Source organism: Artemia franciscana, chromosome 10, assembly GCF_032884065.1.
Source record: "Artemia franciscana chromosome 10, ASM3288406v1, whole genome shotgun sequence".
Taxonomy (NCBI): domain Eukaryota; kingdom Metazoa; phylum Arthropoda; class Branchiopoda; order Anostraca; family Artemiidae; genus Artemia; species Artemia franciscana.
The window spans coordinates 33,087,807-33,108,938 of record NC_088872.1 but is presented as its reverse complement, the minus strand read 5'-3'; the positions used below and the strand labels follow the sequence as shown (position 1 = coordinate 33,108,938).

Below are 21,132 nucleotides of genomic sequence, written 5' to 3'. Positions count from 1 at the left end.
GCTACTACGACTATTGGACTTAATCAAAAGAGTTTAAGCGCATCCAGGTCGTCAAAATAGCATAGATGCAATATCTCAGGAACATAAAGGAGAGTTAATTTGAAACTTTCAGATAATTTTGAGGGTGATAAAAAACTGAATCAGAAGGCAGTATGTGTATCAAGATTGTCAAAAGATCGTCTGTGCAACTTCCGAGGAAAAGCTAAGGGCATTATTTTGGAACCTTCAGGGTAGGTGATCGGAGATGTTGAACTAATTCAAAAGATACTATGTGTATCCAAGGTTGTCAAAGGGGTTTATCTCCCATATATCAGGAAAGACTAATAAGTAGAAACTTTAAGGTCATGTATAGGGGAATGTTGGACTAAATCAAAAGAAACTATCTGCGTCCAAGTTGTCAAAAGAGCGCATCTGCAATATATCTGGTGGACTAAAGGTATTAAGTAGAAACTTTCAGGGAGCGTTGGGGGTAGATGCTGCACTAAATTAAAACATATTATGCTCATGAAGGTTGTCATATGGGCGTATCAGCAATATCTCAGGGATGACTAAAGATATCAAGATGAAACTTTCAGAACTACAACTAATTTTGGTTTTACTGCTACTACTATAACTACTACTACTGCGACTACTTATGACAGTGACAGTGCCTATTTGAGACTGCGACTAAGACTACTTGCTACAGTGATTGCTTCCGACTACTTGCGATTTCATCTACTTGTTATTGCTGGTGACTGAGCAGTAACTGATTGCTACTTCCCTTCCTGCCCCTTCAACAGAAGGGCTGTCCCTTCCTAAACCCTTGCTCTTTACGCTAAAATCTCAAAGTTCTTTAAGAATAATTTTCATTCAAATTGAACAGTCCTTGCGTTTGAGCAGTCTTTCTTAAAGAATTTTGACAAAAGGGCAAACTTTAGCGTAAAGAGCGAGGGTTAAGGAGGGGACAGCTTCCTCATATACGATATAGTTTATATCTTATTTTAAGTTTTAATGTTGCCTTTAACTGCTCATGAGATATTGTAGATACGCCATTTTGACAACCTGAATGCACAGGGTTTCTTTTGGTAAGGTTTCACACCTTTTGGTTAGGGGGCTATGGGAGTCATTTCTTCCCCAGAAGCATAGCTAATGGACCTTTTGACTGTTTGGAACAAAATTACTCTCTCAAATTCTGATTAGTTCTGAGAGGAATGAGGGCATCTTAAAAGAACTGAGGGGCAGGTTGTCCATCAATCACTTCTCAACATTCACCGCCACATGTGCTGAAAGTGGTAACATAATACTGTACCCGTTCTGAAAATATTGCAGATGCGCTCTTTTGAAAACCTGGACACACATAGTGTTCTTTGATTAAGTTCAACGCCCCCTTCAACAATCCCTGAAGTTTCATCTTAGCTCTTGGACTTTTCAAACCTACCCAGGATCAAATATTCCCTTCCCCTTCCTAATAAAAAATCCTGTAAGTAAAAATGGGCAAATTTAATAGTTTACAACACTTGCACCAAGGGTTGTGGGGGATCATGTCTACTCAGGAAGTCTAGCTATTGGACCTTTTGACTATTGCGAAAAAGGCTATATCGAAAGTATGGTCAGCGTTGAGGGGGTCTGAAAGGGGTGAGGGGAGCGGGCTGGTTGCCCTGTCACCACTTTTCAATATCCCAATTACACTCCCTAAAAATTTTAACTTAACATCTTCAGCCGTTTCTTAGATATCGCTGATGTTCCTTTCTAACAACCAGAATACATCTAGTGTGTTTTGATTTTATTCAACAACCACCCAAAAACATTTCAACCTTGATGCCCCAAGTCTTTTTGGGGATTAATACCCAAGCCGTGTTCAAACCTGCCACCTTACCATAGAAAAAACAACTCTATGAGTAAACAACAGGGAACTTTAGCAACTTACAGCCTTTGAGGGGCTTTGGGGGGTCGCGTTATCCCCAGAAGCATAGTTTTTTTTACCTTTAGACCATTTTTAACATGATGATTATCTCGAAATTTTTATAGGACGTGTTTAGAGGGAGGGCAGCTAAAACAGTCGTGGGAGGGGGCTGGCTGCCCTTTGATTACTGTCCAACATCCTCTTAAACATGCTCTGAAAGTTAAAACTTAATACCTTCAGCTTTTCCTGTGATATCTTAGATACACCTTTTTATAACCTGAACACACAGAGTGTCTTTTGATTTAGTTTGATACCCCCCTCAACATCTCCTGATGTTTCACCTTAAAACCCTTACCATTTTTGGATACACCCAGGATAAAACATTCCTCCTTTCTCAATAATAAATCCTAAATCGAAATAACGGATAAATTGCCTAATTTACAGAGCTTGCCATGAGGGCTGTAGGAGGGGGTTGACAGCGGGTATGCCATCCCCGTACGCATAGTTATTTGACCTTTCGACTGCTTTGAAAAAGAATGCTAGCTCAAAATTTTGGTCAGATATTAGGTATCTAAAAAAGGCAAGTTGCCTTCTAAAGAAAGTTTCAACTTCATACCCTTAGCCGTTGTTGATATATTGCTAATACACCCTTTTGACAACTATCATGTACTTAGTGTTTCGATTTTGTTGAACATCCCCCCAACATTTCCCAAAATTTGCACATAAATACCCCTAGGCCTTTTGGAGACCAAGGACCAAGCATGCTCTTGTTTTCCTAAAAATAGACCCTAAATGTAAGCAATCGGCAAATTGCATGATTTATCACCCTTTCCTCAGGAGCTGTTGGTGGGGGGAGGGTATACCATCCCCAGAGGCGTAGTTGTTTGATTATTTCGTATAGTAGTCTGACTTGGCCATTCTTTACAAAATTGTTATTGGAATATTTTGATCGGAAGTGGCGAGAGGGGGCTGGTTGTCCTTCAATCACTATTGTCTCTTAAAAGACGACTTTTAATTTCCAATCGAGTGAGTTTCCTTTGAAGTTACTATGATCACCCTTCCATGTGAATTAGTACTAGGAAAAACTAAATAAGATACTGAAGCCTTATGGCCCTCTACTATAGACACTAGAACATTGACTCTGATCACAAAACGTGTCTTTTTGTGTCGGTTTTGGTAATCAAACATTTCGGGGTGAAGAACTGAAAGCAAGGAGCCCCTCGATCGAATAGCAACCGAGACTACTTTTTATAACAATTGCTGCATCGAAAGAATTGGCTTTGGCTTTTTAAGTTGCTTTTTAATCGGCATTTAAAATTCATCAAGTTTAAACTTACCCATCGAAAGCTACAAGCCTGAGAAAAATTGCCTGATTTTCAAAAGAGGAGAAACACCCCAAAAGATAAGCGATCTTGATGAGATCCCACCATCAAACTCAACATATGAGAGAACCCTGTTAAAGAGGTTTCAAGCTACTATCTACAAAAATCTGAAATTTTGCATTTTTTTTTCCAAGAGGAAAGATCACTGATGCATGTTTTTGTTTTCCCAGGGGTAATTCTATCGAACCATTGGTCCAAGAACATTGAGAGAAGGATCATTCAAACGTGAATTAAGAGTTATATTGCTCTTTCAAAGTGTTAAAAAATTTTGCCACCGCGAAGTGGCGTTCACTGCCATTATGTGGCACCAAACTATGGTTTTCCCCAAAGAGAGCTGTAACAAACAAACATTTCGAGAAACGATTCCACTTTTCCATTCCACATAAAATATGACAATTCATCTGAGGACCCGTGACAGGTCACAGCAGTGCATCCCAATACTAGAAGCAAAGAACTGTGTGTAATTTTCCCTTGATTCCAAGAAAAACCAAACAAAATTGTTACAACGACACAAAGACGCATTGTACGATGACAAAAGTAATTATGTTTTTATAATAACAAGACAATAAAATGGAAATTCGCCTGTTGACAAAACCGAAAGCGCTTCATCGATGACAGAAAAGAACGATGAAGCTTTATGTAAAGACTATATGTAATAACATGTTGTACTATCAAAAGTCTAAAAAACAGTAGTCTACTAAAATTATACCATTGAACAGGTGCAATAGTAAATAAGGTATATTGACAGTGAAAATACAAAAATTAAGGTGAAATCAGTTATAAACTCTGTCTGCATAACCTCTACTTCTTAAACAGTAACAAAAAATGAAAAAAAACAAATACATACTCTTAAAAAATTAAGCAATGTGAAAGATAGTAACAATACCAAAAAGCTGCATGAATTTAAAAAGCCAAAATGGGATAAATAGTCAAAGTTGTTTAAAATTTAAATTTGAATAGTGACGAGAATTAAAAATTTTTAGGGAAGATAAATACCTGAATTTTTGGCGAGATTTTTTTAACTTTGCAGAATCGGACTAAAACACATTCTCCCGATTGCGAAGAAATTTGCATTAACGCAACAGGCTCTTTGGCATCTCTAGACACCCACTCACAGTCCAAGCCCACAATCTTGGATTTCTCCACTGACCTGAAATGAAATTTCCCTCATAGTTTGAAAGCTGAAAGTACAGCAGTTTCTTTGACTCTACAAAATTCCAAACACTTTTTGTTAGTGATTACTAATAGATGTAAATGAACTATTTATGAATAACTCAGATTTACTGACACTGATTTAGAAATTTACAGATCAAGCAGCAGCTATGACAATAATGACAACTGAAAACTCAAAGTTGCAGTCCTACAAACTAATAAGAAGCACTACCAACGTGTTTTATATTTCGCTGAGTTACATATCAATTCCCCCTTAAAGTTTAAATGTCTATATGATGCATTATTCAACCGATCAAGGAAGATTTTATTCGAATAAGCCCCCTCCCGAGTCATCACAAGAATTCTTTTCTTTACAGCTTGTCCAGAAAAATATTATGTGGGAGATACATTGTTCTTTACTATGTCAATGCTAGAATGTTCACTCTGGTATAATGATATAAAAATTCGGTACTTGTTAATTAAATGAAACACACTCGAGAATTACGCTTAGAATAGTTTTGATGAAACCGGTTTTACAGCCAGAAAGACAAGTGACAATAGATAGAAAATATATAATTTGGGCTATATATTTGTATATATAGCACAAGGAGGGGTGTGCGAACTCTTCCTTTAACAGGAAGGGTGTGCGAAAGCACAGGATGGCTGGCCCCAAGCCCCCCACTGCACTTCCTGGCTGAAGGGCCAAGAAACGGAGATCAGCACCGCCGGTACGGACTGTAAAGTCTAATGCCGTATCCTCTTATATATTTGTACATTAGGGGGTAGAGGTAAAGTATAGCGGGTCTGCATGTAAGGTGTGTTAGCTACAATTATTCTGCATATTATGAAGTAAGAATTGTTCTCTAGCTTCACGCTGTCTAAATACTTTACCCCCACAACATCCCAAACCCCCTAATGTGCAAATATATAGCCCAAATTATATATTTCCCATCTATTCTGTCACTTGTCTTTGTGGCTATGAAACCGGTTCTCAGATCTAACCTAGGCGCAATTCTTGAGTGTTTGGCGTTTAATTAAAAAGTACAACTTTTTTCCTTTTTAGGGTTTTGGCTACTATTACCACAGGTAACACTTTACTTACATTTTGTAAGTAACTGTTTTAAAATAAAACAAACTATATAAAAAATAAAATACGAGTATTCACATAGGTTATCAGCATCACTTACCTAAAAAAAGACGGTAGTATTTTGACCCAATCCTCACTATTTTCAATCATGAAAATTTTGAGTCCTTTGCGGTGAATTAACTGTTTACATTTCTTACTTTGAATTCGAAAAAACTGTTTACCATGATATTTAAGGTGAACAAAACTTGCAACTGTAGTAACTCCAATCACGAGTGCTCCAAGGAAAAAAGAATTTCTTGAATTAAAAGAAGGTTCTGCCATTTCCAATTAACTATCTGAAAAAAATAATATTAATGTATTTCAAGGCTACATTTTGTGAATTTTCGAGTTTTTAAAGAATTATATTCTGTAAAAGATCAGTATAAAATCGAAATATTTTAAAAAATATAATTGAACTTGACTTTTGGACAATATCGAACCTAATGGCTCTCTCAAAATTTTAATCTAATGCATTTGAGAAAAGAAAGGGCGCGGGGAGATAAGTTCATTTGCCCACTGATCAATTTTTACTCTTAAAATGGGAAGTTTAAATTTTAGTTTCCAGTCGATCAAGCCTTCTCCAAAGTTTATACGACCACCTCTTCTATAAGAACCTTATATGCCTAAGGGGCAAAACTTACAATCCTTGCCCCCAGGCCCTGGAGGGCTTGGTCAACCCCAGAAGCATATATATAATATTTGGACTATTTCGAAAAAAACTGCCATTTCAAAATAATGATCGGATATATTCGGAAAAAAGGACGTGTGAGGGGGGGGGGTCGTTGCCCTCCGATCATTTCTGACTCTAAAAAGGGAACTAGATCTTTCAATTTCGAATCAAATAAGCTTCCTCAAAAGTTCTATAAAAACCTTAAATGAAAGGAAAATGTCTTGGGATGGCTTGATTTCATTATGATTGACTCATGGCAACTCATTAAAATTATGTGATACATTTTTTAGATGTATTTTCTTTAGTTTATTTGGTAGTAATTCAGCTGAACAAAATAATGATCCTTTCATGTGACGCAGAAAAGACATGGAGTTTATCAAAAGCTTAGTTTTCTTATGCTCCACCTTTTATTAAGTAACCTGTAAGTTGTGTCTATTTGTTTTAATAAAAAGCATAAAGTTTATTCCTTTTCCTATAGAAACTTCAAGCCTGAAAAGTTCAAGCATGATTAAGGAAACAGATCCTTCTTTTTAATAGGAATTTTGAAAAAATAGTATATCACGTAAAATACGCCTTGCATCATAAGTAATTGCAAAACATTACTAGTCAGGTATTTCTCTTCTAGACTCTGAAGTAAGGTCGATTGACTTCAGAGACATGTGGCTGAAAATAAAGACACGCGGCACAGAAAAATGCTATCGATTCTGCCATTTAAGATAGACTTAAGGTATATTTCAATTATGGCCCGGGACCTCACCTAGGACCATAAATACAGGTTGAGGAGGAAGTAAGCCTCTCATATATACACTCTAAAGGGTCCACCGGGGTGTCCACACGTCCCGTAAGTTAAAAACCTTCTCCTAGTATTTGGTTAGATTGCATAGTGACACAGAAAACCATCGTGGGAGGATCCTCTATAGGAGGATAACTGCGACAGGGCGTAAGGTCCCTTCAAGGGTACATGCAAGACTGAAGACCTTGCGTCTATTCCCACTTGAAGAGTGGCACCCCTAGCCTAGTATTATAGCCTAGTAAACGACACAACATTCGCACGGAATTCTGATTGATGGATAATTTTTCCAGACTTGGATGGTTTTGACGGGTTTTTCCAGGCTGAAAAACTTTTCCTGGTAATGCATCTACTATGGTTGCTGCAATACTTTACCCATCCCAGATGATTTGGAAATATTGCACGTGGGAGTTTCTGTAGAATGCAAATTCAGAGGCAATTTCAAAGCGGAATGAGCAGTTCTCCCACCAGCAACGTTGCAGCTATTCCGGACGACGCAATTGCCAACGCTATATCATTTTTTGATCGAATTGATGCCAGAATCAGTTTTGTCACAAACGTTTTACCAGTACTCCTGGCGCATCCGAAAAGAAAATTTCTCCAACGTTGTTATCGACACAATGCATTATCGTATCATAAATATCTTTTTTGTTCCGACGTTAACTTAGAAATGTCATTTTGTACATACGACAATAGATCACTCGTGCTGTAACTTTGTTCACGATCCAATTCTACACATGTCGATACAGCAGTGGTACGATTAGATGAAGGCATTCCCAAATCCTGAAGAGGTTTGTTTGCCATACATACCCACAAATCTTCAATAATAACTAAAGTGTAGTTATAAATTTCTGATGTAAAATCAAAAGTCATATCTGACGTCTCTAACCGTTTTCGATGGAGTATATCTTCGGACATTTTCGATTTATATTTTTCCCATAACTCTGAAGGAGCTGAAGGAGAGCAAGTTGTTAGTATGATTCCAAACAATGCACGAATTTGACTTGGAGTTGACGTTTCGCACGCGTCATTGATGCAGTTATCCGAGTGTTGGTCATTCTCCAATAAATTCAGAGCTTGGCATGCACTAGGGTAAGTGTCATGTATAGTATCGGGACCGGGTACATTCACCAAAAGCAGGTATAGAAAGAAGCATTCATGTTGATTGGGGTGAACGGTGTAGTCTTCCTATCGTGGTATCTTTGAAGATGGTAGGTTGGCCGTCGACTGACTTACCCTGTTTTCGACGTTCAAATACTTTATTTTTAGTATTCCACGTGTAATACGAAGGTACTTCAGTATACAGCAGTTTTTTTGCAAAAGAATCATTTTTGGATAGCGAAAAGAAAGCAGTTAACGTTGTATCCGGTGGATTCAGGGCTCTTTGTTGCACGTTGGATTCCGAAAAATAAACACGTTGATCATTCTGTAAATGTACCGCTAAGTGAACAACAGCTGGGCTACGTTCGTGTATCGGAAATGAAAGAATTTGCCAAACAGCTTCATTACTGCTTATGTATCTTCCAGCCTGATATTGTACGATTTTGTCGATATCACTGATTTCGGTCTGCAAGCCAAAAACTGCCATGTCACTGCCTTTGTTGACGTATTTACATATGTATTTGGTTGCCTTTACGGAGTTACAGTATTCAGCGTTTATGTGTTCATTAAATGTTTTTGATAATAAAGGGGAATATGGAACAACCCACTGGTTATCTACTTCGATGGTGGTACCGTTACGCTTCTTTATTATTGCTGTTTTACCGCCATCTTCAGTAGATCTTCTTCTATATTGTGGGTAACCATCATTGCCAGTAATTGTATTGGGTACTAAAAGTCGAGGATATTGCTTTGTGCACCTTCCTTTGGCCATGCATGTTGATTTTTCGTTCAGTGCACCGCAAGGTCCATGTATCATATTTTTGACCACAATACCATACAAGCCCTTATCGACATTTTCATCAGGTATTTCAGCGGAAATCACTTCATCAATTTCATTAGAAGTAATTTTATAATGTAGCCAGATTAGTATATGTGCGTTTTTGCCATTCTACTGAATACAGTGTCCCATATTCTGGATGTTAACCTTTCATTCTCTGTTAAAATCATTTTCTAAGGTTTACATTAAAGCTAGAAACCTCATTCACGAGACTATTTGTTCAGGAGCCCCCCCCCCTTTACTCGATCTCAAATCACTGCATATTCTTTTATGTGCATGTTTAAATTTTTCTCTGCTTCATGGTGACCTCCCCCCAGCCCCCAAGCGTTCCGTCATCTTTTACTCTGATCAGAATAATTACAATTCTCGCAATACAACATATCATATTCAAGTTCCTTTTACTCTTTGTGTAAGGTAAAAATTTAATCCCTTTACTGGTGAGTCATATTATATGGAATAAGCTGCCTGAATCAGTTCGAAGGAGTCACTCATTCGGTTTGTTAAAAAAATTATTAAAAGTTCTTTGGCTTCTCAGAAGCTATTTTTATCTATTTATTTTTTTAATGTTTTATTGTTTTATTGGAGTCTATTTAATTAATTTAATGTATTCAATTTGTTTAGTTTTTGGTTTTTTATTTTTATATATGTCTCTTTCTCTGAGTGAGTGACTTGTTTGTCTTCTCCCTTCGTTACAGGCAAATGAATCTTTGGAGGAATAGTAAAATGTACTATTATACGTGTATTTATCAAACAGTTCGTGGTAACGAACTGTAGTAAGGAGCTACCCGGCTCAATAGTAACCAAAAGTCTAAAAAATGGAATTTTGGCACCAATAGCTACATCAAAAGAATCGCATTTTAATGCTGATTTTAAATATATAAGTTTCATCTAGTTTAGTCTTACCCATCAAAAGTTACGAGCCTGAGAAAATTTGCGTTATTTTAGAAAATAGGGGGAAACACCCCCTAAAAGCCATAGAATCTTAACAAAAATCACACCATCAGATTCAGCGTATCAGAGAACACTACTGTGGAAGTTTTAAGCTCCTATCTACAAAAATGTGGAATTTTATATTTTTTGCCAGAAGGCAGATCACGGATGTGTGTTTATTTGTTTGTTTGTTTTTGTTTTTCCCAGGGGTGATCGTATCGACCCAGTTGTCCTAGAATGTTGCGAGAGGGCTCATTCTAACGGAAATGAAAAGTTATAGTGCCCTTTTTAAGTGACCGAAAAATTGGAGGAAACCTAGGGCCCCTCCCACGCTAATTATTTTCCCAAAGTCAACAGATCAAATCTCTGAGATAGCCATTTTATTCAGCGTAGTCGAAATACCTTATAACTATGTCTTTGGGGACGACTTACTCCCCCACAGTCCCCGTGGGAGGGGTTACAAGTTCAAAACTTTGACCAGTGCTTACATATAGTAATGGTTATTGGGAAGTGTACAGGCGTTTTCAGGAGGATTTTTTGGTTGGAGGCAAGGGCTGAGAAGAGGGGGATATGCTGGGGGAACTTTCCATCGAGGAATTTGTCATGGGGGAAGAAAATTTCCATGAAGGGAGCTCAGGATTTACTAGCATTACTTAAAAAAAAAAAAACAATGAAAAAATAAATATGAAAAAGTTTTTTCCAGCTGGAAGTAAGCAGCAGCATTGAAACTTAAAACGAACAGAAATTATTACCCATAATACCTCGCTCTTTACGCTAAAGTATTTTTAGTAATTTCAACTATTTATTCTGCGGCTTTTGCGATTCAGGGGTCATTCTTAATGAATTGGGACAAAATTTAAGCTTTAGTGTAAAGAGCAAGGTACTGACGAGGGGGCGAACCCCCTCATATATGTAATATATATAAAAATAAGTTGTCTGTCTGTGTGTCTGTCTGTGGATCAGGTGACGTCATGTTTCTGTGTTGACTGACGTCATGAAATTAGTTGTCGTCATTTTTGCTTTGACGTAGATATTTAAGACATATGTTCACGTAGAAATCTATTAATGTTTAAGTTTACAATGACTGATGAACTTACCATGGCAAAAGCCGATGAAGATGCTCAAAGAGTCTATGCCAAAAAACTTGCTGCTGATAGAGAAAGTCAGAAAAGAAAGCGTGCCGAGGAATCAAAAGAACAGCAAGGAAACAGGCTTGAGGCTGATAGAGAAAGAAAGAACAGAAAGCGTGCCGAGGAATCAAAAGAACAGCAAGGAAACAGGCTTGAGGCTGATAGAGAAAGAAAGAACAGAAAGCGTGCCGAGGAATCAAAAGAACAGCAAGGAAACAGGCTTGAGGCTGATAGAGAAAAAAAGAACAGAAAGCGTGCCGAGGAACTACCAGAGCAACGCGGAAGCAGACTTGCTGCTAAAAGAGAAAGTGAAAAAAGAAGGCGTGCCGAGGAATCACAAGAACAGCAAGAAATCAGGCTTGCTGCTGATAGAGAAAGTAAGAAAAGAAAGCGTGCCGAGGAATCACAAGAACAGCAAGAAATCAGGCTTGCTGCTGATAGAGAAAGTAAGAAAAGAAAGCATGCCGAGGAATCAGAGCAACCTGAAAGTTACCGCCTGGCATTCAGGTACAACCCATTCGATGATTATAGCTTGAGTAGATGTGTTCAAATCGGGACAATGTCTAAAATTTGTCCCTATTGCAAGGCCTTGAAATTCAATGGTGAAACAATGGAAATGTGTTGCGCCTCAGGAAAAGTTAAACTTCCTCTATTGGCTGCACCACCAGAGCCATTGAAGACGAATGAATGCTTGCCTGAAAAATTCTAATTTATGGGCACACGTAAAAATATTAAAATTAACTACAAATATGCGTGTCCGATTGCAAAACGATGACTCTGGTCAAACATTTTCAGATCAATTGCTGACAATTGGAAACGGAAAGCTCCCAGTAGACTCAATTTCAGGACGTATACAACTACCTGCTGATTTCTGTAATTTAGTGACGTCCAAAAATGAATTGATTGAAAAAGTATTTCCGAATATTCTAAAAAATTATAAAAATAATAAATGGCTAAGTGAAAGAGCGATTCTCGCACCCAAAAATATAGACGTCCACGAAATCAACAATATTGTTTCGACTTGCCGTAAAAAAAAACAATGGAAAACCTAATAGAGGCCACAATCTTGACAGGGCCTTTTGAGGGTGAGGCTGTTCTTATTCCTCGCATTCCCATGATTCCAACGGATCTGCCTTTTCAATTTAAAAGATTGCAATTCCCAATTCGATTAGCATTTGCAATCACCATTAACAAAGCTCAAGGTCAATCATTAGAAAAATGTGGTATAGATCTTAATACTGATTGTTTTTCCCATGGACAATTGTACGTTGCATGTTCGAGGGTCGGTAAACCTGACAATCTATTTATATGCAGCGACAATTGGACAGCGAAGAATGTTGTATATTCGCAAGTTTTACGCAGTTAATTTGTATTGTATCTATCTATCTATCTATCTATATAAAAACGAGTTGTGTGTATGCATGTTTGTTTGTTTGTAAAAAGAGCGTTTGCATATGATGTCATTATTAGTACATACGGCTTTGTATATGCAGAGACAATGGGAAAGCCAAGAATGTTGTATATTCGCAATTTTTACGTAGTTTAACTCCTGCAGACGAAATGAATGCTTGCCTAAAAAATTCTAATTTATGGGCATACGTAAAAATATTAAAATTAACTACAAATATGCGTGTCCGATTGCAAAACGATGACTCTGGTCAAACAGTAGACTCAATTTCAGGACGTATACAACTACCTGCTGATTTCTGTAATTTAGTGACGTCCAAAAATGAATTGATAAACAATGGAAAACCTAATAGAGGCCACAATCTTGACAGGGCCTTATGAGGGTGAGGCTGTTCTTATTCCTCGCATTCCCATGATTCCAACGGATCTGCTTTTTCAATTTAAAAGATTGCAATTCCCAATTCGATTAGTATTTGCAATCACCATTAACAAAGCTCAAGGTCAATCATTAGAAAAATGTGGTATAGATCTTAATACTGATTGTTTTTCCCATGGACAATTGTACGTTGCATGTTCGAGGGTCGGTAAACCTGACAATGTATTTATATGCAGCGACAATTGGACAGCGAAAAATGTTGTATATTCGCAAGTTTTACGCAGTTAATTTGTATTGTATCTATCTATCTATCTATCTATATAAAAACGAGTTGTGTGGATGCATGTTTGTTTGTTTGTAAAAAGAGCGTTTGCATATGACGTCATTATTAGTACATACGGCTTTGTATATGCACAGACAATGGGAAAGCCAAGAATGTTGTTTATTCGCAATTTTTACGTAGTTTGAAACACATATATAAATCTATCTATATTCACAGGTGGGACACAGGGACACAACTACAATGGCGCATAACTAATATGGCGCGTAACGACTTACGCGCGCGGGGGGGCTTGGGGGGGCGCGAAGCGCCCCACCAACTAGGTGTTGGGGTGGCGCGAAGCGCCACCCCAACAGCTAGTATGTAATAAAAACATAAGAATATAAAAGTTCTTTACGTAAGCTAATTTATAAGTTACGTATATCTTAATTATAAAAAGATTCGTATAAAAATTAAAAGTTCTAGTTGCCTTTTTAATTAACCGAAAATCGGAGGGCAACTAGGCTTCCTCCCCCGCTCTTTTTTTCTCAAAATCATTCGATCAAAATTATGAGAAAGCCATTTAGCCAAAAAAATAAATATGCAAATTTCGCTTCAATTATTACTCTGCGGAGAGCCAAAATCAAAACATGCATTGATTCAAAAACGTTCAGAAATTAAATAAAAAAAAACAAGTTTTTTTAATGAAAGTAAGGAGCGACATTAAAACTTAAAACGAACAGAAATTACTCCGTATATGAAAGGGGCTTTTCCTTCTCAACGCCCCGCTCTTTACGCTGAAGTTTTTTACTGTTTTAAAATGTAGAGTTAAGAGAAAGAGTCAAACTTTACCATAAAGACCGGGGCGTTGAGAAGGAAAAGCCCCTTTCATAAACGCGTTAGGTACAATTATTCTGCATATTATGAAGTAAGAATTGTTTCTTATCCCCCTCCCCTAATGTGCCAATATAAAGCCCGAAATTCTTTCATCATTAGTTTCTCATCTATTCTGTCACTTGGCTTGTCTCATGCTAAGCTAAAAAAAAAAACGAACGAACGAAACTGGTTCTACATAAATGAACCACTTGAGTGTTGTCGGTATAATACACAAGTACCATCTTATTTCACGTAGTCCCACTATGCTTTACCCCAGCCCTCCTAATGTGCAAATATTTAGCCCAAATTATACATTTCAAATACATTCCCCCACATTCAATCTGGTTTTTCCGGCTCTTGTTTCGCCACAGTTGATTCAATGTACGGTTTTACGGGTACATGGGTTGAAACAAAAGAAATGCATAGGGAAAATTATGGGAAAACCTATATACGGCTATATATTGGCACATTAGAGGGGGGGGGAGATAAAGTGTATCGGGTCTGCATGCACATTATGAAGTAAGAATTTTTTTTCTTAACACATTTTCTTCTCATTAACCCCTAACCTAGATTTTTACCAAAAAGTTTTATATGGCCTTAGTCTATGTATGAAAAACTAACATATTAATCAATGAAAACTGATTAAAAACAGATTAACATAGAAAAAAGCAAGGACATATGATTAATTGATACTTGTCGCATATTAGAAAATAAGAATTCCATCAATTTTTCGGTTAGTTTCTTTTGTATAGTCTAAAATTATATGAGACTATTAGATTTGGGCTGGAAATGAATTGTCAAAAACACAAATACAACCCTAAGAATAAGCATGGCACTACCAATCTAAAAATGCGTCTCTCCATGTTTTATGATATCTCCTCCTAAAGAACTTCTATTTTTAACCTAATTTCTTAGAATATTTTAGAATCAGTATAAGCTAACAATATTTCGGGTTAGTTTCAAAGACCACAATAATTATCCTTATTCAATAAGTTATCGTGATTAATTAAAATAATCTCATGAACGCGGGGCTACTCTCAAGTCCAAAACTGGATATATCTGTAGTAGAGATCCATAAGCCTTCAATGTATTATTCATTTAGTTTTATCTAGTTTTTTTTCTCTCGGAGCCACTTCAATAAGAGCCGGTCCTTAAAAGCTGAAAGGCTCTGAAACTTTAGAGCATTTATCTAATTGAAATTGAAATCTGTAGTCCGCTTTTCACGACTCAAAGTAACTAAAGGGATACCAGGCCGCGCTGCTTGCTCCTTTTTGTTACCCTTTTCAAGTTGAGAGGTAGGGAGAACTAAATCACTACGTGCATTTATGGTACCTTCATATTAAAGGGGTCGTCAAGAAACCTCTGGAGGGGACTCAATCGTATTCGAAATTTAAAGTTATAGTACACTAGCTGTTGGGGTGGCGCTTGGCGCCACCCCAAGCCCCCCCCCCCCCCCCACACGCGTAAGTCGTTACCCGCCATTGTAGTCGTGTCTCTGTGTCCCACCTGCACCTGTGAATATAGATAGATATATAAATGTTTTTAACTATGTAAAACTTGCGAATATACAACATTCTTCGCTGTCCCATTGTCTGTGCATACAGATAGATTGTCAGGTTTACCGACTCTTGAACATGCAACATATAATTGTCCATGAAAAAAACAATCCGTATTCAGATCTACACCTCATTATTCTAATGATTGCCCTTGAGCTTTATTGATGGTGATTGCTAATCGAACATTCCCTGTGTCCCCGTCGTCATTTATATATCTCCCTGTGCCCCCCGGCGTCCCCGTTGTAGTTGTGTCCCTGTGTCCCGGTCCTCATTTATATTCCCTGTGTCCCGGTCGTCATTTGTGTCCCGCTGTCCCAGTCTGTAATTTCTCTTTGAGTCTCCCGGTCGTCATTTGTGTCCCGGTCTGTAATTTCTCTTCGAACAATCCCTGTGTCCCGGTCGTCATTTATATATCCCCCCGTGCCCCCGTTGTAGTTGTGTCCCTGTGTCTCGGTCGTCATTTATATTCCCTGTGTCCCGGTCGTTATTTGTGTCCCGGTGTCCCAGTCTGCAATTTCTCTTTGAGTGTCCTGGTCGTCATTTATATTCCATGTGTCCCGGTGTCCTGGTCGTCATTTGTGTCCCGGTCTGTAATTTCATCAGTTGACAAACATGACGTCAGTCGACAAACAACTTAATGACGACATACAGCTCAATCCTTATAATGACGTCAGTCGACACACATACATGACGTCAGTCAACAGACACAAACAAACAACTTATTTATATATATATACTAGCTGTTGGGGTGGCGCTTCGCGCCACCCCAACACCTAGTTGGTGGGGGCGCTTCGCGCCCCCCCCCAAGCCCCCCCGCGCGCGTAAGTCGTTACGCGCCATATTAGTTACGCGCCATTGTAGTTGTGTCCCTATGTCCCACCTGTGAATATAGATAGATATATATATATATATATATATATATATATATATATATATATATATATATATATATATATATATATATATATATATATATATATATATATATATATATATATATATATATATATATATATATATATATATATATATATATATATATATATATATATATATATATATATATATATATATATATATATATATATATATGTTTTTAACTACGTAAAACTTGCGAATATACAACATTCTTTGCTGTCCCATTGTCTGTGCATATAAATAGATTGTCAGGTTTACCGACTCTTGAACATGCAACATATAATGGTCCATGGGAAAACAATCCGTATTCAGATCTATACCTCATGATTCTAATGATTGCCCTTGAGCTTTGTTGATGGTGATTGCTAATCGACCATTCCCTGAGTCGCCATCGTCATTTATATATCCCACTGTGCACCCCGGCGTCCCCTTTGTAGTTATGTCCCTGTGTCCCGGTCGTCATTTATATTCCCTGTGTCCCGGTCGTCATTTGTGTCCCGGTGTTCCAGTCTGTGATTTCTCTTTGAGTGTCCCGGGCGTCATTTATATTCCTTGTGTCCCGGTGTCCCGGTCGTCATTTATATCCCCCTGTGCCCCCCGGCGTCCCCATTGTAGTTGTGTCCCTGTGTCCCGGTCGTCATTTATATTCCCTGTGTCCCGGTCGTCATTTGTATCCCGGTGTCCCGGTCTGTATATACATTCGTTTTTTAGTTTTGTTTTTCTCCTTTATTTTTTTCCTTTTTTCTTTTTTTTTTCTTTTTTAGTTTATTTAGATTTTTAGATTTTTTTATTAGTTTTTAGTTTTTTTGTAGTTTTTACCATTTTTTTAGTTTTTTTTTTTACTTATGTCCTGGTCGTCATTTATACTCCCTGTGTCCTGGTCGTCATTTGTGTCTCGGTGCTTTGTTGATTGCTAATTTATATTATATTTATAATTATATTTTTTATATTTATCAATATTTTTTTAGTTTTCTTTTTCTCTTATTTTTCAGTTTTTTCCTTTTTTTTAGTTTTTTCTTTTTTAGTTTTTAGTTTTTTTTTTGTTTTTTACCTTTTTTTAGTTTTTTTAGTTTTTTTAGTTTTTTAGCTTTTTTAGTTTTTTTTATTAGTTTTTAGTTTTTTTTTTAGTTTTTGCCTTTTTTTAGTTTTTTCAGTTTTTTTTAGTTTTTAGTTTTTTACCTTTTTTTAGTTTTTTTTAGTTTTTTAGCTTTTTTAGTTTTTTTTTCTTTTTAGTTTTTTTGTAGTTTTTACCTTTTTTAGTTTTTTTTCTTCTTTTGTATTAGTGTGAAATAATTCAGACGTCATATGCGGACAAACACGACGTCACTCGACAGACAGACAGACAGACATAACCCACAAACAACTTATTTTTATATATATTTATTCATATTTTTTAGTTTTGTCCTGGTCGTCATTTGTGTCTCGGTGCTTTGTTGATTGCTAATTTATATTATATTTATATTTATATTTTTTATATTTATTAATATTTTTTTTAGTTTTCTTTTTCTCTTATTTTTCAGTTTTTTCCTTTTTTTTAGTTTTTCTTTTTTAGTTTTTAGTTTTTTTTTGTTTTTTACCTTTTTTTAGTTTTTTTAGTTTTTTAGCTTTTTTAGTTTTTTTTATTAGTTTTTAGTTTTTTTTTAGTTTTTGCCTTTTTTTAGTTTTTTCAGTTTTTTTTAGTTTTTTACCTTTTTTTAGTTTTTTTTAGTTTTTTAGCTTTTTTAGTTTTTTTTTCTTTTTAGTTTTTTTTGTAGTTTTTACCTTTTTTAGTATTTTTTCTTCTTTTGTATTAGTGTGAAATAATTCAGACGTCATATGCGAACAAACATGACGTCACCTGATCCACAGATCCACACACAGACAACTTATTTTTATACATATCTATATATATAAAAATAAGTTGTCTGTCCGTTACGCCAGATTATATCTTCTATATAAATAAAAGAAAACAAACTAGAATGCAAAAACTGGAAATTGCATAAATATTTAGAAATATTTTGACAATAGATTAAAGTAATTCGAAAAAGAAAAATGGTAAAAAACTAAAAAAAAAACTAAAAAGAAAAAACTAAAAAAAATTAAAAATTAAAAAAATTAAAAAAAGAAAAAACCTAAAAAGAAAAAACGTAAAAAAAAGATAAAAAACTAAAAAAAAACTAAAAAAGCTAAAAAAACTAAAAAAAGAAAAAACTAAAAAAAACTGGGAATTGCACAAATATTTCAATATATTTTGAAAATAGATTAAAGTAATTCGAAAACCTTAAAACAGATACCCCAAATTTTGATGTTTAATTTAAATTGTTGGAGCTTTAGCATGCTTGGCACGTAAATATTTTTCCAAGTGTCAATGTTAGAATGAACATTGAGAAATTAAAGAAAACAAATCAATAAAAAGAAGAAACTAAAAAAAGAAAAAACTAAAAAAGAAAAAAAACTAAAGAAGAAACTGTATCTATATATATAAAAATCTATATATATAAAAATAAGTTGTCTGTCTTTTATGTCTGTTACACTATGTCTGTTACGCCAGATTATATCTTATCTATCTATATATCTTCTATATATATAAAAATAAGTTGTCTGTCTGTCTGTCTGTGGATGGATCAGGTGACGTCACCTGAAAAAACTGGATCAGGTGACGTCAAAACTGAAAAAACTAAAAAAAGGCAAAAACTACAAAAAAAACTAAAAACTAATAAAAAAAAATAAAAAAGCTAAAAAACTAAAAAAACTAAAAAAAAGGCAAAAACTACAAAAAAACTAAAAACTAATAAAAAAGCTAAAAAACTAAAAAAACTAAAAAAAGGCAAAAACTACAAAAAAAACTAAAAACTAATAAAAAAAATAAAAAAGCTAAAAAACTAAAAAAACTAAAAAAACTAAAAAAAAGGTAAAAAACGAAAAAAACTAAAAACTAAAAAAAACTAAAAAAAAAGGAAAAAAACTGAAAAATAAGCTAAAATAAAGGTAAAAAACCAATAAAAAACTAAAAAAAAAACTGAAAAAAAACTAAAAAAGGCAAAAACTACAAAAAAAACTAAAAACTAATAAAAAAAGTAAAAAAGCTAAAAAACTAAAAAAACTAAAAAAACTAAAAAAAGGTAAAAAACTAAAAAAAATAAAAAATAAAAAAAAATAAAAAAAAAGGAAAAAACTGAAAAATAAGCTAAAATAAAGGTAAAAACCAATAAAAAACTAAAAAGAAAAAAAGGAAAAAACTAAAAAAAATTTTCATCTAAAAAACTAAAAAAAACTAAAAAAGGTAAAAACTAAAAGAACTAAAAAAGAAAAAATAAATGACGAAACTCAAAGAGAAAGCGACCAGGACAAAAGGAATGTTCGATTAGCAATCAACAAAGCACCGGGACACAGGGAGTATAAATGACGACCAGGACATAAGTAAAAAAAAAACTATCTATATATATAAAAATAAGTTGTCTGTGGATCTGTGGATCGTGGATCAGGTGACGTCACCTGAAAAAACTGGATCAGGTGACGTCAAAACTGAAAAAACTAAAAAAAGGCAAAAACTACAAAAAAAACTAAAAACTAATAAAAAAGCTAAAAAACTAAAAAAACTAAAAAAGGCAAAAACTACAAAAAAACTAAAAACTAATAAAAAAAATAAAAAAGCTAAAAAAACTAAAAAAAACTAAAAAAAACTAAAAAAAGGTAAAAAACTAAAAAAACTAAAAACTAAAAAAAACTAAAAAAAAGGAAAAAACTGAAAAATAAGCTAAAATAAAGGTAAAAACCAATAAAAAACTAAAAAAAAACTGAAAAAAACTAAAAAAAGGCAAAAACTACAAAAAAACTAAAAACTAATAAAAAAAGTAAAAAAGCTAAAAATTAAAAAAACTAAAAAAACTAAAAAAAGGTAAAAAACTAAAAAAAATAAAAAATAAAAAAAAACTAAAAAAAAAGGAAAAAACTGAAAAATAAGCTAACATAAAGGTAAAAACCAATAAAAAACTAAAAAGAAAAAAAGGAAAAAACTAAAAAAAATTTCATCTAAAAAACTAAAAAAAACTAAAAAAGGTAAAAACTAAAAGAACTAAAAAAGAAAAAAATAAATGACGACACTCAAAGAGAAAGCGACCAGGACAAAAGGAATGTTCGATTAGCAATCAACAAAGCACCGGGACACAGGGAATATAAATGACGACCAGGACATAAGTAAAAAAAAAAAAATTAACAAAACTAAAAAGAAGTTAAAAACTACAAAAAAAACTAAAAAGAAAAAAAAACTAAAAACTAATAAAAAAACTAAAAAATCTAAAAATCTAAATAAACTAAAAAAGAAAAAAAAGGAAAAAAATAAAGGAGAAAAACAAAACTAAAAAAACGAATGTATATACAGACCGGTACACCGGGATACAAATGACGACCGGGACACAGGGAATATAAATGACGACCGGGACACAGGGACACAACTACAACGGGGACACCGGGGGAAACAGGGGGATATAAATGACGACCGGGACAAAAAAACTAAAAAGAAAAAAAAACTAAAAACTAATAAAAAAACTAAAAAATCTAAAAATCTAAATAAGCTAAAAAAGAAAAAAAAGGAAAAAAATAAAGGAGAAAAACAAAACTAAAAAACGAATGTATATACAGACCGGGACACCGGGATACAAATGACGACCGGGACACAGGGAATATAAATGACGACCGGGACACAGGGACACAACTACAACGGGGACACCGGGGGAAACAGGGGGATGTAAATGACGACC

At 34.9% G+C, this 21,132-nt stretch overlaps 1 protein-coding gene across 1 annotated transcript in view; it reads right to left on the bottom strand.

Moving 5' to 3' along the window:
- The window catches only part of LOC136032098 (exonuclease 3'-5' domain-containing protein 2-like), a 50,862-nt gene extending 39,169 nt beyond the window's left edge, over positions 1 to 11,693 (bottom strand). Inside the window, exons 1-3 of the mRNA XM_065712242.1 lie at positions 11,484 to 11,693; positions 5,604 to 5,838; positions 4,261 to 4,414 (exon numbers count right to left, since the gene is read on the bottom strand). Coding sequence (XP_065568314.1) covers positions 4,261 to 4,414; positions 5,604 to 5,824 — 375 coding nt within the window. The 5' untranslated portion in view covers positions 5,825 to 5,838; positions 11,484 to 11,693. The remainder of the gene's footprint in view (positions 1 to 4,260; positions 4,415 to 5,603; positions 5,839 to 11,483) is intronic.
- Between the last annotated feature and the right edge of the window lie 9,439 nt (positions 11,694 to 21,132).